This window comes from Opisthocomus hoazin, chromosome 5 (assembly GCF_030867145.1).
Source record: "Opisthocomus hoazin isolate bOpiHoa1 chromosome 5, bOpiHoa1.hap1, whole genome shotgun sequence".
Lineage (NCBI taxonomy): Eukaryota > Metazoa > Chordata > Aves > Opisthocomiformes > Opisthocomidae > Opisthocomus > Opisthocomus hoazin.
The window spans coordinates 2,285,818-2,303,500 of NC_134418.1; the positions used below are offsets into that span (position 1 = coordinate 2,285,818).

The 17,683-nt window shown below is 54.2% G+C and overlaps 1 protein-coding gene across 1 annotated transcript; it reads left to right on the plus strand.

Annotated features, from left to right (window-relative positions):
* Positions 1-25: 25 nt before the first annotated feature.
* On the plus strand, positions 26-17,683 carry CCT7 (chaperonin containing TCP1 subunit 7). The gene is made up of 12 exons (XM_075420240.1): positions 26-135; positions 1,324-1,477; positions 3,439-3,545; positions 5,741-5,866; positions 6,515-6,567; positions 8,195-8,366; positions 9,945-10,109; positions 11,951-12,139; positions 13,050-13,147; positions 13,953-14,085; positions 15,150-15,356; positions 17,066-17,683. The coding sequence occupies exons 1-12, from the start codon at positions 130-132 to the stop codon at positions 17,288-17,290; spliced, it is 1,635 nt and encodes a 544-aa protein (XP_075276355.1). The 5' UTR covers positions 26-129; the 3' UTR covers positions 17,291-17,683.

Genomic DNA, 17,683 nt, shown 5'->3' on the forward strand with positions numbered 1-17,683 from the left:
GCCGGAAGCGGTCGCCTAGCAACGCGCGCTGCCCCCTCCCGCCGCGGGGAAGCTTCTCGGCGGGCGCGGTGCATTGTGGGGCGGGGCCTGTCTGAGGAGGGGGAGGCCGCAGCGCGGAGAGCCGCCGGGATGATGGTGAGTCTCATCCGCCGCCATCCTGGCTGCCGCCGCGCTCCGCTTCCCGGGAGTCGCCTGTCCGGCCTCCGCCGCCCTCTCGGGGCCGTGCTTGGCGGGGCTGTGGCGGGCCGGAGTCGGGCCGGGCATGGTGGAGGCCGCCCTGCCGCAGAGGCCTGCCGCTTGCCCGCGGCGTGAGGGGGCAAGTCGGGCCCCGGTTCCCCCTCTGCCGCAGCGCCCAGCTCCCCCCCGGCTGCGGGTCCCCGGTGCTCCCGGCACTGAGCCCCGTGTGTGTCCGCCTCTACCCTGATTTATCTCGGGGTTGCAAAGGTTTCTTTTCCGGTCCCCGCTCTGGTGGGCGTGGAAGAGCTCGGCACGTTTTCTTTCACAGAATCTTCCCAGGTCTTAGGGAGGCCTGGCTGTGATACCCCCAGCCTTCTGCTCGCACATCGGACCCTCAGCCCCAGCATTGTCACTCTTAATCGCAATATAATTTTGCTCTCTGCCTGCAGAGTATAACTGGCTGCCTCACAAACTTCGGCTGGGTTTGGGCTTTATTTGAGCTTTGCCCCTGAGGCGTGTTTGATTTCTGAAAAGGGCTGGTGCGCCCTCGGAGCAGCGAGAAGCCCTTGTCTGCTGTGGTGTCTCTTACCTCTGAGCTGTCTCCAGCACGGTTCGCTGTCAGGCAGGTGGAATCCCTGGAATCGTGTTTGCCTACCGCGTTCTCTCTCTGAAAGCATCTTTCAGCAGCTGATGTCGTGGGGGCAGCTGGGACCCTGATTTTGTGTGTGACAGGGAAAGCTGTTGTGCCTGACTTGCTGAGCATCGTGCTGGTGCTGTAATAAAAAAACCACTGAGCCAGTTGCAGCTTTGCTGCAGTTCCCTGCTGTCCCAGTAATGGATCTCCTGTCTGCTCCAGTCTGGCGTCGCAGTCAGAACTTCACTGAACTGCGCTGTACGGACGAAGCCTGCTTGTGGGCACAGTTACAGTACAGTCCTAGAGTGTGCGCTGGGGACAGCAGGGTCAATTCCAGTTACGCTGTGGGAGACGGAGAGCAGTTGGCTCATGTGAAGGCAGAGGGGTTTTAAGGAGGCTGCAGGTTTTGATCTCGGCCTTTTTAGCTGGTGGTAGCTTGCTGGGTTGTGTGAGGAGTCAGCTCCGGGGTGTTGGGATGGGAGTAACAGCTCTGCTGTGGGTTCTCTCTGCAGCCTACACCGGTTATCCTGCTGAAGGAGGGGACGGACACCTCGCAGGGGATCCCCCAGCTCGTCAGCAACATCAATGCCTGCCAGGTTATCGCGGAGGCTGTGCGCACCACCCTGGGACCCCGGGGCATGGACAAGCTCATTGTGGATGACCAGGGTAAGCGCTGGGCAGTGGCCTTCCACAGCCATGTAGAAAAGCGATTTGGAGATCATCTCACAGAATCACAGAATGGTAGAGGGTGCAAGACACCTCAGTGGATCACCCAGTCCAACCCCCTGCCCAAGCAGGGTCACCCACAGCAGGCTGCACAGCACCGCGGCCAGGCGGGGCTGGAATATCTCCAGAGAAGGAGACTCCACAGCCTCCCTGGGCAGCCTGGGCCAGGGCTCTGTCACCCTCAAGAGGGAAGAAGTTCTTCCTCATCTTCAGCTGGAGCTTCCTCTGCTTCAGTTTGTGCCCGTTGTCCTGTCGCTGGGCACCACTGGAAAGAGTCTGGCCCCGTCCTCCTGACCCCCACCCTGCAGATATTTAGAGGCATTTCGAAGGTCCCCTCTCAGCCTTCTCTTCTCCAGGCTGGACAAGCCCAGCTCCCTCAGCCTCTCCTCGGAGGAGAGATGCTCCAGTCCCCTTCTCATCCTCGTAGCCCTCTGCTGGACTCTCTCCAGTAGTTCCTCATCTTTCTTGAACTGGGGAGCCCAGAAGTGGACACAGGACTCCAGATGGGGCCTCCCCAGGGCAGAGCAGAGGGGGAAATCTCCAAGTGCAGTGCATGCTGGCAGCGTGCACATCCACTCATATTTTCATATCAGTTAAAAGCAGCATTTGCACATACGCAGGCTTCACCTTCCTCGCCTCATACTGAGCTTAACTCTCGGGTTAGAGGTTCAGCTGCTGCCTGAGTGTTCGGTTTAACACCTTGACTCTGGCTTGCACTGTTGAAGAGGAGGCGATTGTCAGACCTACCTGAGGACCTACCTGTTCGCTGCCTGCTAGCCTGAGTCAAGGCAGCTCTGGTCTTTGCAGTGAGATTAGGTACTTCCAGGGTTAGTGGGACTGGATGGGAGAAAGTCCATGCCGAGAGGAGAAGCGGTATCTTGAACCTGGTCCTCAGCTATCCCTGACCATCTCTATTTATTTATTTTTTAAATGAGGTTCATAATATGTGTGGAGTTACTCTGTGGTGGTTGTGGCTGAGCGTGAGTCTGGCGGACGTTACTGAGGTTTATTTTGGTATGATTTAGGGATGAGACTTGTCCCCCCTCTGGAAAGACTTGTATAAAGTCACCAAGCAAATGTATTGTTTGTAGTTTTTTTATTGCTGGTACTGAAGGGTGGGGTAGAAGGTCTTAGAAATGTCATTAAATAGCTTTTACAAACAGAAACTGTAATAATTTCTACTAAAAAAGGATCATTGGATTAAACTTTACCTGATAGCGAATAGGATTGATTTCTAGTCTCTTCCTTCACGTGAGTTTCAGTCTAGAGTATCTGCTTTTATCTGTCTGGGGAGGGTACTCAGAGGCAAGAGGGAAATGAACTTAAAGCCCCTGTTAGTTGGTGTGGAGAGTTGTGCACACAGGCTGAATTCGCTTAATCTGCTCCAAAAATGGACTAACAGGCGTTTAACAGGAGTGGAGGCACCTGCTGAGACACCCTGTGTGAAACAGCAGTTCTGGGCTCCCCCTCTCCGTGGGGGTGACCCCCGTGCTTTCCTTTTCAGCCAATTTATAGTTGCGTACTTCGTTGTAGGAGTGCATCAAAATATTGTGGTGATCACATTTCAAATCACAGAGGAGAAAAAAACCAGTCATTTGGCTGAAGAAAGATTACTTCAAAGTGGGAATTTGGGATGAGAGGCTGTCATTGCTTAGAGGTGACAAAATTCACGGTGGGGTTGGGTCAGGACTTGACCACTGTAGCCTCGTAACAGTTTTGGGCAACATTTAACCCGAGGTGAAGTGGTGAAGCACAGGGAGATGGGCTGGTCTGAAGTTACTGTTGTATTAAAGTCTCCCTGAGGTCTGAAAACCTCCCTTGCGTGTTGGGTGCCCTCTCAGAGGGACCAGGGCTTTACTCGCGGCAGTCAAGCTTGAGTTCCTCTTCTACATCAATCCTAGGCAAAGCCACGATCTCCAACGATGGTGCCACCATCCTGAAGCTCCTCGATGTAGTCCATCCGGCTGCGAAGACGCTGGTGGACATTGCCAAATCTCAAGACGCAGAGGTAGGAGGGGGGCCTGGCTGCGCTCAGAAACACAAAATGCAGCAGCAGGCTGGCTCCTGTCAGGGGTTGTGTGGACTGGTGGTGACGGGTGGGAATTGCTCATGGAGTGCTGGCATTTGTTCTGGTCTCTTTAGTGATCACAGAATCACAGAATGGTGGGGGTTGGCAGGAACCTCTGTGGGTCACCCAGTCCAACCCCCTGCCCAAGCAGGGTCACCCAGAGCAGGCTGCACAGGACTTTGTCCAGGCAGGGCTGGAATATCTCCAGAGAAGGAGACTCCACAGCCTCCCTGGGCAGCCTGTTCCAGTGCTCCGTCACCCTCAGAGTGAAGAAGTTCTACCTCATCTTCAGCTGGACCTTCCTCTGCTCCAGTTTGTGCCCGTTGCCCCTTGTCCTGTCGCTGGGCACCACTGGAAAGAGTCTGGCCCCGTCCTCCTGACACCCCCACCCTTCAGATATTTGTAGGCATTTCTAAGGTCCCCTTGCAGCCTTCTCTTCTTCAGGCTGGACAAGCCCAGCTCCCTCAGCCTCTCCTCGTAGGAGAGATGCTCCAGTCCGCTCCTCATCCTCGCAGCCCTCCGCTGGACTCTCTCCAGTAGCTCCTCATCTTTCTTGAACTGGGGAGCCCAGCACTGGACACAGGACTCCAGATGGGGCCTCCCCAGGGCAGAGCAGAGGGGGAGGAGAACCTCCCTCAAGCTGCTGCCCACACTCCTCCTAATGCACCCCAGGATCCCATTGGCCTTCTTGGCAGCCAGGGCACGCTGCTGGCTCATGGTCACCCTGTCGTTCCCCAGCACTCCCAGTCCCTCTCTGCAGAGCTGCTCTCCAGCAGCTCTGCCCCAGCCTGTCCTGGTGCCTGGGGTTGTTCCTCCCCAGGGGCAGGACCCTGCCCTTGCCCTTGTTGAACCTCCTCAGGTTCCTCTCTGCCCAACTCTCCAGCCTGTCCAGGTCTCGCTGGATGGCAGCACAGCCTGCCGGTGTATCGACCACTCCTCCCAGTTTGGTGTCATCAGCAAACTTGGTGAGGGTGCACTCGAACTCTTCATCCAGGTCACTGATGAAGGAGTTGAGCAAGACTGGTCCCAGTACGGACCCCTGAGGGACACCACTCGTTACCAGCCTCCAACTAGACTCGGCACCGCTGATGACAACCCTCTGAGCTCTGCCATTCAGCCAGTTCTCAATCCACTTCACCGACCACTCATCCAGCCCACACTTCTTTAACTTCCATAGGAGGATATTATGGGAGACTGTGTCGAAAGCCTTGCTGAAGTCGAGGTAGACAACATCTGTGGCTCTCCCCTCATCTGCCCAGCCGGTCATGCCATCGTAGAAAACTATCAGATTGGTCAGGCATGATTTGCCCTTGGTGAATCCATGCTGACTACTCCTGATAACCTTCTTTTACTCCACTTGCTTGTTGATGAGCTCCAGGATAAGCTGCTCCATCACCTTTCCTGGGATGGACGTGAGGCTGACCGGCCATTGATGCCTTCTCTTTTGTTATAACTTTAAAATCTTTAACACGGTTTCAGCCAGATCTGATAGGGGGGGGTTGGAAACTTCAAGGATACAAAGTTCACGTTTTGTGAGCATAGGTGACTGGGAAATGAGACTTCACCCTCAAACATGGTGTATTGTGAACTCTAGGCAGACCTAGAGTTTGCCAGATTAAAAGAGACAGCTAAGTCTAAACTCTTCTCCCAAAAATCCTTAAAATATGCGGGAGCGTGGGCTCTGTGGTTAGTGGCCAAAAGTTTAGCTGAAGAAAAACAGGCAGCCCAGGTAGAAATTCAGAACCTACGGGAGGAAAATGACAAACTGAAAGCAGAAATAAAGGCTCAGCAGCTTAAACTTGAGGAGGGTAAAACTTGAGAAGGAGTTGCGGCTGTGGAGCAAGTGCGAAGCGCTCTCCAGTATCAAGAGGTGTGTGAACAAAAAAAGGCCATATTGAATGAAAATCAGACGTTGAAGGAAAAACTGGCTGTCAGTCCAAAAGCTGCAGAGGAGGTGCAAGGAGCAATCCGAGTATTATTGTGAACCCAGCCTTTCCTAATCACTAAAGCGTCCAGCTGCAAATCTGTGAGCAGAGAAAACTCTGAAATCTGATTTCCCCTGGAAGCCCTTGCGTGGTTTTGAAGTTGTGGGCTTGCAGTATGTGGATGACATGGAGCGTTTCCTCTCCGTGCAGGTTGGTGATGGTACCACTTCCGTGACTCTGCTCGCTGCCGAGTTCCTGAAACAGGTGAAGCCCTACGTGGAGGAAGGCCTCCATCCTCAAATCATCATCCGTGCCTTCCGCACGGCAACGCAGCTGGTAAGGCGGCGCTGCTCGTAGCTGAGGGAGGGCTCGGCTGCTGCAGAGCTGAGGGGTGCTGTGGGCTTCCCCAGAGCGTCTGGGGAGAGAAGTTCTGTGCCAGAGAGGAAAAATAACACACTTCCAGACAAAAGTCAGTAGTGAATGGGCATGGGGAGCGACAGTAGCGATCTCATGATGTCTTACTGCAAACAGCAGCTGCCCTGTCTGGTGTCAGTGAGCTGTTATTACCTGCTAGTACCTCTTGGGTGCCATCGCTTCCTTTGGTTTTTTTCCAAAGAAGAGTAAGTGGGAAAATTCATTTCCATTCTCCTGATCTCTGCTACTGCTTGGTAAACCTTACGTCTCCTGAAGCCCGTCAGTCCCATTAACTTGAACCTTCTCTGGGGGTTAACTCCCTCAATAGCTCTTTGGTTCCCCAGATCTCCCCCGAAAACAGTGGACAGCTGTGAGCCTCTGCCCGATCGTCTTGGACTTACCGTGGTGTGTTTCTTAGAATTACTGTGCTGGGCGGGGTGGAATAGCTTAAATGCTTGAAACTGCAGTGAGGCTGAAGTAGGGAGTAAAAGGTAACAAAATGCAAAGAGAAAAATTGGAGATCTGATCAGAATGAATCACTAATCCACCTTTTGGCTTGTGTTTTGACAGGCTGTAAACAAGATCAAAGACATTGCTGTTACGGTGAAGAAGGAAGATAAAGAGTAAGTTTCCCTTACAGGTGACCTGGTTGCGTAGCTGGGCTTCAGTTAGCTGATGTGAGGGCGTTTCTGACTTCTGCTGTGTCTCTGGCTGAGGTCTCAAGGTCGTGCCCGACAGCTGCGGCCCCACACCGGGGTTTATCTCAAGCTTTCAGAGTTTCCTGCTCCTCCAGAGGAGAAGCAGTGCTGTCACTTGGGCTGCAGCAAAGTATGTAGGCCAGTGTCTTCCAGCACGCGTGGAGGAAGCTAGGTACCAAAATAAGTGGCCTGATTTCTTTTTTCCAGTAGTTGTGGAGACTTGAAGCTTTTCCTGTAGTCAGTGGCAGTGTTAAATGCTCAGTGCTTCCCTGAAAATCACTTTTTAGCTGTTGAATTCATGAAGTTACATAGCTAATAGCAGTAAGGAAATGGTACCTGCAGGTGAGGTGAGAATACTAGAGTTCACTTTCTCCCTGCATTTTAAGCTTTTGTCTGCTTGATCTGACCTTGCTAATACCTGCAGTGAAGCTTTTAGCTGAACTGCGCAACCGTCTTAAATAAGGCAAAAGGAGCTGTAGCCCTTCCACTGTCCTGTGATGTGGAATACAGTAGTTCTCATGGTCAGCAGTAACTTGGGTGGTGGAGCCTGGGAGTTTGATCTGTATTTCCCTGGTATCCCTTGTATCATCCACTCTGTTATGGCATTACCTGAGGTGGTAGTGGGGCGCATTAAGCAGAGTGTGGGCAGCAGATCGAGGGAGGTTCTCCTCCTGCTCTGCTCTGCCCTAGTGAGGCCCTATCTGGAGTCCTGTGTCCAGTGCTGGGCTCCCCACTTCAAGAAAGATGAGGAGCTACTGGAGAGAGTCCAGCGGAGGGCTACGAGGATGAGAAGGGGACTGGAGCATCTCTGTAATGAGGAAAGGCTGAGGGAGCTGGGCTTGTTCAGCCTGGAGAAGAGAAGGCTGAGAGGGGACCTTCGAAATGCCTCTAAATATCTGCAGGGTGGGGGTCAGGAGGACGGGGCCAGACTCTTTCCAGTGGTGCCCAGCGACAGGACAAGGGGCAACGGGCACAAACTGAAGCAGAGGAAGCTCCAGCTGAAGATGAGGAAGAACTTCTTCCCTCGGAGGGTGACGGAGCCCTGGCCCAGGCTGCCCAGGGAGGCTGTGGAGTCTCCTTCTCTGGAGATATTCCAGCCCCGCCTGGCCGCGGTGCTGTGCAGCCTGCTCTGGGTGACCCTGCTTGGGCAGGGGGTTGGGCTGGGGGACCCACAGAGGTCCCTTCCAACCCTGCCATGCTGGGATTCTGTAATAGTTTAGATAATGTGCCACCTTTAGAGGGGTTAAAGAACTCCTTACTGCCTTTGGAGGAAGGACAGGGTGCCAAGCCCTGCTGTGTCGCTCAGGCCTGTGGTGTCTATCAGCCAGCCAGCCTGGGCAGTGCTAGCCTGATGCTCTGGCTCCGAAAGGGAGAATTGTACTGGGACAGCCGGGGCTTTGCCGTGTGCGTGCCTTGCTTTCCCCATCTACAGCAGGGAGCTGATCTTTGCCTCTAGCAGAGTGGATTAATCCCGCCATACACGGTGTCCTGTGAGCTTGTGAAAAGAATTGGCAAGTGAACAAGACCTTTATTTTTTCTTTCTTTCTTGCAGTGAGCAGAGAAGCCTGCTGGAGAAGTGCGCGGCCACGGCCCTGAGCTCTAAGCTGATCTCCCAGAGCAAGGAGTTTTTCTCCAAGATGGTCGTAGATGCTGTCATGATGTTAGACGACTTGTTACAGCTCAAAATGATTGGGATAAAGAAGGTGCAAGGAGGTGCTTTGGAAGTAAGTTCTGTCAGAGCCTCTCCTGAAAGGATAGGAGACGGCGATCACAGCTCTTCTGGTGGGTTGACACTAGCAGAAATGTGGCCTGGCTTGCTGATGCCTGGTCGGGAGTTGCCAAAGTGAAACAAAGCTCTTGTTGTGAGGAAGAAGCTTAGTGAATAGGGCTGGATTTCTTTTATATAGGTAGAAAAAAAAATATATATTTTTTTTTTTTTCTTTTTTTTGAGCCAAATACACTCTTATCTCGCTGCCCTCTGCGGCAAATGTTGTTGCTGATACAAATTCACAGAATCACAGAATAGTAGAGGTTGGAAGGGACCTCTGTGTAAATTCCATTTACATCTCTGCAAATAATGACTTTTTTTGGGGGGGGAAGTCTTTGTTACTTCTGGAACCGAAAGCCATATGGTCCCAGTTGTATGCAGGAGTACCAGGCTGGGAGAAACGCAAAGAGAACGCTGTGAAGGAGCTGGGCTGGTGGGGGGCAGGGCAGACGGGCTGAGCGGTTTATGCCACAGTGCTGGAATACCCGTTGTGCACGGGCCTGCACGCCGGCGTGTGGTGGGGAGTCGTTCTTGGGCTGTGGGAGAGCTGGTGGCTCCGTGCTCTCTCCTGCCTGTATCCGTGTAGGTTTGGCCCGGCGCTTGGGACCCTTCTGCTGAAAAGTAAAGCCCGCCACGGTCTCTCTGAATTATTATGCTGTGGCTGTTAGTGTCTGTAAACACTCTGCATGAGCGTTTTCATTGAGAAGAGACATTGTAATTACACCAGACAACTAATTTAGTGAATTAGGAATGTTTCAGCATCTGTTTTTGTGGTGTCTGGGCTTGCTGGTATTCTGAGGCTTGCAGAAATTGGTCCCCTGGGGACGGCGGTGTCTCCCGTTCCGGATGAAAGCAGCTCTCCCTTCTCTGTATTTTCCCTGTCAGACTCCTCCAAGAGCTGTGTGAGGATGGGGCAAAGAACGCAGCCCGTCAGCTCGAGCAAGGGAAGTCTGTGCTTGTCCTAGCTTAGGAGGGACGGGGGTCCTGTGGGCTTCCGTGGCTGGGCAGAGCCGCGCCTGCGGTTAGATACTCACGGGGTGGGAGGTTCAGGTGCAGATTCCTCTCCCAGCGGTGAAGTCAAGAATTTTAATTCAGGGGGCAGTGCTGGGCAGGGCAGACCTGCTGCAAAACAATCCAGGAGGTGGTGGTGGAGCTTGGAAAAACAAACCAGGGCAAAAAAGAAAAACCCGAGTGTGGGACTGGATGAGAAGTATCCATCTTCAAAGGGTAGAAATGGGAAAGACATCAGAGAGAGAACAGATTGCTCCGTCCCTTGATCTTTAGATTGTGTATAGCATCTTTCACTGCGGTGTCTGGAGGGGTAGGAAGGAAGTGATAGAAGCTGGTTTTGTGAACAGAGAGAAGGAAATATTTGCTGCTTATTTTCTCTGAAAGTGGGTTAATCAAAGGAGGCAGCTGTTGGTGAGCGCTTTGTGAACGAGGGCTCTGAAAGCAGGGAGTCTCCTGTGGGAATTATTAACCCTGTGGAGAAAACCTTGGGAGGCCGAGCCTGACACAAATCCCTGTCTTCAAGGACTCCCAGCTGGTGGCCGGAGTCGCCTTTAAGAAGACTTTCTCTTACGCTGGGTTTGAAATGCAGCCCAAGAAGTACCAGTCCCCCAGGATCGCCCTGCTGAACGTGGAGCTGGAGCTCAAAGCCGAGAAGGACAATGCCGAAGTCAGAGTAAACACGGTGGAGGTAAGAGCCAAAAGGGGAGCCTGTCCTGCTTCCTCGTGCCTGTGAGAGGTGGTGGTTGCTCGAGAGCCAGTGGGATAAATGGGATTGCCTTCTGCACATCTTCCCCCCGCTGAAAATAGCTGGTGAGTTGTGCTGCCTCGTCTGGGAGAAGGCTGTGGCAGACTTTGAGTTAGAGCAGGTTTAGGGCACGGTTCGGCTCAGTCACTGTGCCTCGGCTGTGCCGTGATGGGTCGGCAGCTGCGCGGTGACTTCTTTACGCCTGACCAGTGGCCTTCCAGGGAACGCTTAAAGAGCAGCACTGTAAATGCTGAAAGAGCCTCTGCGTGTTTAAGCAAACAAGGTGGCTGTCTGGACAGCAGTTCTCTTTCCATCTTGTTAGAACGCCTGTATGAAACATCTCTATCATGCCCTGACACCACCTTGGGAAGCACCGCAGCGTTGGGCTCGTTTGGTTCCTGCCGAACTGTGGTATCTAAAGATCTCTGGGTGCTTTGCCTTTGGGCAGGAGGACGGGGCCAGACTCTTTTCAGTGGTGCCCAGTGACAGGACAAGGGGTAATGGGCACAAACTGAGGCACAGGAAGTTCCGTCTGAACATGAGGAGGAACTTCTTCTCTCTGAGGGTGACGGAGCACTGGAACAGGCTGCCCAGGGAGGTTGTGGAGTCTCCTTCTCTGGAGATATTCAAGACCCGCCTGGACAAGGTCCTGTGCAGCCTGCTGTAGGTGACCCTGCTTCGGCGGGGGGGTTGGACTAGATGACCCACAGAGGTCCCTTCCAACCCCTACTATTCTGTGATTCTGTGATTCTGTGGGGTCTTGGCACCGCTGTGGGCTTAGTAATTACAGAATCACAGAATGGCAGGGGCTGGCAGGGACCTCTGTGGGTCACCCAGCCCAACCCCCTGCCCAAGCAGGGTCACCCAGAGCAGGCTGCACAGCACCGCGTCCAGGCGGGGCTGGAATATCTCCAGAGAAGGAGACTCCACAGCCTCCCTGGGCAGCCTGGGCCCTGTCACCCTCAGAGGGAAGAAGTTCTTCTTCGTGTTCAGCTGGAACTTCCTCTGCTTCAGTTTGTCCCCGTTGCCCCTTGTCCTGTCGCTGGGCACCACTGGAAAGAGTCTGGCCCCGTCCTCCTGACCCCCACCCTGCAGATATTTAGAGGCATTTCTAAGGTACCCTCTCAGCCTTCTCTTCTCCAGGCTAAATAAGCCCAGCTCCCTCAGTCTCTCTTCATAGGAGAGATGCTCCAGTCCCCTCCTCATCCTTAAAACATCCTTATGTTTCCTTAAATTTCCCCTCGCCGCCGTGATCAGCGCGATGGTCTCTGTCGTAGCCAGCTGCTGCTTGTGGCGTTGCTGCCTGCTGTTGTCAGCTTTCCCAGCTGTCTGTGGCTGGACGCTTCACCGACAGCTGGAGCACAAAAGGCCTGTGAAGCCTGAGCACGCTGGGAAAGCACGAGGTTTCTCGGGATTTGTGTGGTTTTCCTCTGTGAGAGGCACTCTCAGCCTCTCCACCCCCCCTTCCCTGCGCAGTTCTGTAAACACCTCTCGGACGTAATCCCTTTTCCTCCTTGTGCGCTCTCTCTTGAGCTGTCGCTGCCTCCGTCGGCTCATCCAACCCCTTTATCAACTCGCTGGAAGCCTTTTCACAGAAGTGGCTCTCTGGCAGAAAGTGGAGTGACCTAAAATCACCTGTGAGTCTTGGAAAGCAGTTGTCTGCCAGGGCTGCGCAGGGCAGCGTCATTTTCGAAGAGCTCTCCCTTCGCGGGCGCTGCGGGATGGCGTTCGCAAAAGCCCTTCGTAACGCGAGCGCTTGGCCCTTTCTCGCTCCTCCCTGCTAGGATTACCAGGCCATCGTGGACGCGGAGTGGAACATCTTGTACGACAAACTAGACAAAATCCACAAGTCGGGAGCCAAAGTCGTCCTGTCCAAGCTTCCTATCGGCGACGTGGCGACGCAGTACTTTGCGGACAGAGACATGTTTTGTGCTGGCCGTGTCCCGGAGGAGGATCTCAAGCGAACCATGATGGTGAGCTGCCTTCTTTCAGAATAAAGATTTTTGATTTAATTTTGACAGCACCAGGCTGGTCATTCTCAAACCAGGGCAGCAGTTGGTGACTGAACACGCTGTTCCATACAAAGAAGTAAAATTAAAATCGCATGATTTTTTTGCTGAAGTGGTTATTATGCATATACTGCCAAAGCTGTTCGTTGACAGAATGAACAATTACACACTAATTGCGTCTGCACTGCTTTTTTGTTTCTCTGACATTATATCATAGAATCATAGAAAGTTTTGGGTCGGAAGGGATCCCTAGAGGTCATCTAGTCCAACCCCCCCACAGCGAGCAGGGACACCGCTAACGAGATCAGGGTGCTCAGAGCCCTGTCCAACCTGGTCTTGAATGTTTCCAGGGATGGGGCCTCCACTACCTCTCTGGGCAACCCGTGCCAGTGTTTCACCACCCTCACTGTAAAGAATTTCTTCCTTATATCCAGCCTAAACCTACCCTGTTTTAGTTTAAAACCATCACCCCTCGTCCTGTCACTGCTGTCTCTACTAAAAAGATTGTCCCCATATATAGGGTCCATGCATTGTGTGGGTAGGGGTTTATTTTCCCTAGTTCTTGCCTGTTCCATCGTGAGTGTGGGGTTTTTTTTCCCCCCCCGAGCTTTCTTTTTGTGGCTGCTGGACTCCAGCGCCTGTGAGTCAGCACTTAGAAGCAGCATAATCTTATTTTGCTGTCGAGGATTATTTCGGATGTTGGTAGCCTGCCTACATGGGAGGAGAGAAGGATTTCTTTTCCTGAATCTGGCCTGCAGGGTGGTTTTGCATCAGCTGAAGGGCCAGGCTGTCTCTGAAGAGTGGGAACCTGCTGGGCAAATTCGTCTTGTTTGTCAGCGTTGGTAACGCCGCGCTTCATCTCCTTTCTCTGCAGGCTTGCGGCGGTTCCATTCAGACCAGTGTCAATGCCCTGTCGGATGATGTTCTGGGCCGATGTGACCTCTTTGAGGAGACTCAGATTGGAGGAGAGAGGTAAATAAATACACCAGCCGTGAACCTGCCTAAGCGCTCTAGCATTAGTTGGAGAAGTTAGGGTCTGAGTCTTGGCAGGTTTGAGCATCTCGCAAGGCGGTGGCGTGAAAACAAGATGGTGTTATTGCTGCTTTTTATGAGGCTGAGGAAGGGGGTAAGAGTAAGCTTTCATCTAAATCTTACCTCTCTTATATGCTTTTAAAAATAGATATTTATTCACCAATGTCTTCTAGGAAGCATAGTGGTATGCTTTCATTCGTAACTTCAAAGCAATGCGTTTTGGGGTTGATTGTGGCACTCATCTGATGTCCCACAGTGACACTTGACCATCAGGGCCGATGGAGCTGGGTACGACACGGCGGGGTTCCTCCTGTCACTAGAGGAGAAGCCCTCTTTGGGGCTGTCTGCTGACATCTGCGTTCCTGCCAAGCGGAAATGACAGCGCTGGTTTAGCGCAAAGCCCGAGCAGCGGGAAGAGAGTGGATTTTCCTGGGTCAGCTGGAATTTCACTTGTACATTGCCTAGCTCAGGGTGTGATAGGGGCACTGCGTAGGGTGAAACGGCTTCAGTCGTGCATCTGGCTTCACAGAATCACAGAATGGTCGGGGTTGGCAGGGCCCTCTGTGGGTCCCCCAGCCCAACCCCCTGCCCAAGCAGGGTTCACCCAGAGCAGGCTGCACAGCACCACGTCCAGGGCTTGTCAAGAACTTCTCTGTTCCGGCACTGTCGTATCGGTGCAAAGCCTGTTCAGCTGCAGCGCTGCTCCGCCGTCACCGTAACCCTTCTTGCCTTGTGCCGTTGGCAGGTATAACTTCTTCACGGGCTGCCCGAAGGCAAAGACGTGCACCATAATCCTGCGAGGGGGTGCTGAGCAGTTCATGGAAGAGACGGAACGGTCCCTGCACGATGCCATCATGATAGTCAGGAGAGCCATCAAGGCAAGGACCGGCGGAGATACCTCCCTGCTGGATTGGTGCTGCTGATGGGAGCTGGCACAGCTGTAGCTCCTTCTAGAAACCTTTTCACACACCAGCACTTGGCTGAGGTCTCTGTGGAGACTCCGGAGTGCGCAGACAGGCAGCGTCGGATTGATTAACTCGAGCGCTGCTCAGCAGCCAAGGCAGCGTTGTCTCTGCACTGTTGCCAGCTGCTTTCCAGGCACGCCTGGCTTTTGCCTTCTCTTTAGAAGAAGACTTGGGCTTCACTTGGGCTTGCAGGGTTGTGGTGTGTTCTGTAGACACCTCCGTCCTGAAGGGAAAACAAGATTTTGGGTAGACCCTCAGTGAATTTCAACAACAGGGTTGATTCCACGTGCATGGCAGCGGGCGTTAAAGCCACTCGCTCGCTCCCTTGGGGACCAGGCTGAGGGGTGACTGTCCCCGGGCTGCGAAGGTGGGCTGGGAGCCCCGAGAGAGGAGTCCGAGGTGCACGTGGATGGGAGCTCTGCTCGTGGAGCTGCTGGTGCTGGGCGATAGGTGCTGCCTAACTGCGGGCGTTTCTGGGTTATGCATAATAATGTGTTAACGTGTTGTCTGGTTAAAAACAGCTTTGAGGCTGAGTGCCCTGAGGGGATGGGAAGAAACGTGTCAAGATTTTTTGGAAACTGTTTTGCTTTCAGAAAGAACATCGTGATCTCCCTACGGAAGCAAATAAGGAGGGGGAAAAATATAGCAGAGCTTGGCTGCGAAGCGCTGCTGCAAATAGTTTTGAATGTTTTACGGAAATGAGGGAAACTTGCCCAGCAAAGGGGAGCTGTGGTCTGCTGTCCCTCCCCTGGCACAGCGTCCCCAAACCACCCCTTTAGCTTGGGAGGAGCTGCTGGCGGCTGCCATGGGGTTCTTGGCCCCTTCCTGAAGCTCCCAGCAAGGGCTGGCAGCAGCCTGGGCTATGGGTTCCCCTGGGCCTGGAGTGTCTGCGTCGCCCTGACGTGCAGTGCTCGCAGGAAAGGACCCTTTCTTGCTCTCCCCCTTCTTGGAATTGAGAATTTCCCCTCTTCTTCCAGAACGACTCGGTTGTTGCCGGCGGCGGTGCGATAGAGATGGAGCTTTCCAAATACCTCCGGGACTACTCCCGGACCATTCCGGGCAAGCAGCAGCTGCTGATCGGTGCTTACGCTAAAGCCCTCGAGATCATTCCCCGGCAGCTCTGCGACAACGCCGGCTTCGATGCCACCAACATCCTGAACAAGCTGCGAGCCAAGCACGCGCAGGTGGGTGCCCGTCCCCGAGCCGAGGGCTGCTGGGGAGACCCAGCGCCGTGCGCGATTTCCTGCATTCTGCCTTTATTTCTTGAGCCTGATGGGTCCGGTGTAACTCAGCTAAGCCCATGTTAGGCTTCTGTCCTCTCTGTTTAAACGCCGTGTCTTGTTTTCAGATCAAGTGTGGGCTCGGTGCAGGTTTCTGTAAAATGATTTGTTTTCCCTTTGATCGCAGCTGTCGGGTGACTTCCAGAGCTGGGAGTTTTGATTTGCTTTCTGAAAATGCATCGTTTGTCAGGAAGGTGCCTTCTATATTAAACATTAAAGTAATTAGAGGGTAAAAGTTGGCTGAGCCCTGTGTTTTCCAGAGGGGCTGCAGGTCCTGATCGCTTGCCATCACCTCCAATCACAGAATCGCAGAATGCTCAGGGTTGTCAGGGCCCTCTGTGGGTCACCCAGCCCAACCCCCTGCCCAAGCAGGGTCACCCACAGCAGGCTGCACAGCACCGCGTCCAGGTGGGGCTGGAATATCTCCAGAGAAGGAGACTCCACAACCTCCCTGGGCAGCCTGGGCCAGGGCTCCGTCACCCTCAGAGGGAAGAAGTTCTTCCTCATCTTCAGCTGGAGCTTCCTCTGCTTCAGTTTGTGCCCGTTGCCCCTTGTCCTGTCGCTGGGCACCACTGCAAAGAGTCTGGCCCCATCCTCCTGACCCCCCCCCTGCAGATATTTAGAGGCATTTCGAAGGTCCCCTCTCAGCCTTCTCTTCTCCAGGCTGAACAAGCCCAGCTCCCTCAGCCTCTCCTCGTAGGAGAGATGCTCCAGTCCCCTCCTCATCCTCGTAGCCCTCCGCTGGACTCTCTCCAGTAGCTCTTCATCTTTCTTGAACTGGGGAGCCCAGCACTGGACCCAGGACTCCAGATGGGGCCTCCCCAGGGCAGAGCAGAGGGGGAGAAGAACCTCCCTCGTCCTGCTGCCCACACTCTTCTTGATGCACCCCGGGATCCCATTGGCCTTCTTGGCAGCCAGGGCACACTGCTGGCTCATGGTCACCCTGTTGTCCACCAGGACACCCAGGTCCCTCTCCGCAGAGCTGCTCTCCAGCAGGTCTGCCCCAGCCTGTACTGTACTCCGATCTTGTGGAGCGCGTGTGTGCGTGCACACACGGTCCTAATTTGGGCAGCTGGTGGGTGCCCCTTGGCTCCTCTCGGAAGTGGCTGCCACGTTGTGGGGTGCCTCCCTCCCTCCCTCCCTCCGCGTTCCGTCCTGCAGATGGCTCTGGGGTTAAGGGGAATGCCCTGAAATGAGTGGCCGGATCTGGGGCTGCAGTTGGGGGCTGTGGGACAGGGGCTGAGGCAGCAGCGGAGTGGACGTCGGTCCTGTGAGTCTTGGGCAGCTTCCTTGTGAAATGGAGCGCGCCTTCTGCTTTAGGAGGCTTTGCTGGCGCTGTTTCCTGAGGGCAAAGGCTTTTTGGGTAGGTTTTTTTTGGTTTTGTTTCCCTCCAATATTCCTCCTTCCTGCAGCAAGGTCCAGTCTCTGAACCTTTGCATGTCTTTGTCCTGTGCAGCCTGCTGTAGGTGACCCTGCTTCGGCGGGGGGGTTGGACTAGATGACCCACAGAGGTCCCTTCCAACCCCTACTATTCTGTGATTCTGTGATTCCCAGCAGCGAATTCCTCACGAGCCCTGTAACGAGAGCCTCTTCCCTCTTCTCTCCCCCCCCAGGGAGGCATGTGGTACGGCGTGGACGTGAACAACGAGGACATCGCCGATAACTTCGAGGCCTGCGTGTGGGAGCCGGCCATCGTGCGCATCAACGCGCTGACAGCGGCCTCCGAGGCCGCCTGCCTCATCGTCTCCGTGGACGAAACCATCAAAAACCCCCGTTCCACCGTGGACGCCGCGCCCAGCGGCCGGGGCCGGGGCCGAGGCAGACCCCACAACCACTGAGACCCCCCTTGCTCCCCGTCAGCGTCGCGACAGCGGCTGGCGCTCTCCTCCAACGTACAAAGTGAGAAAGAATTGATTTCTAGCTTAATTACCGGGCCGTTTATCAGATGGTCATTTCCAGGGCTTACAGGGAACCGCTGGCCTTGTTTAATTAGAGTCCGATCTCGGCCACAGCGGCCTCCGGCGCGATGCCCTGGCCCGACGTCTCCTGCGCAGCGCTGATCCCCTTGGGCTCGCCTCGGCCTGCCCCGTGGGAGCAGGGCCTGCGCCTGCGCCTCTTTCCTATTTATACTTTTTTTTGTTGGTTTTTTCCCCCCCCCCCCCCCCTTTCTGCAGAGGGTTTTGAACCCAGGCTCAAACACAATAAAAAGGTGACTTTGTTCCGGTGGCAAA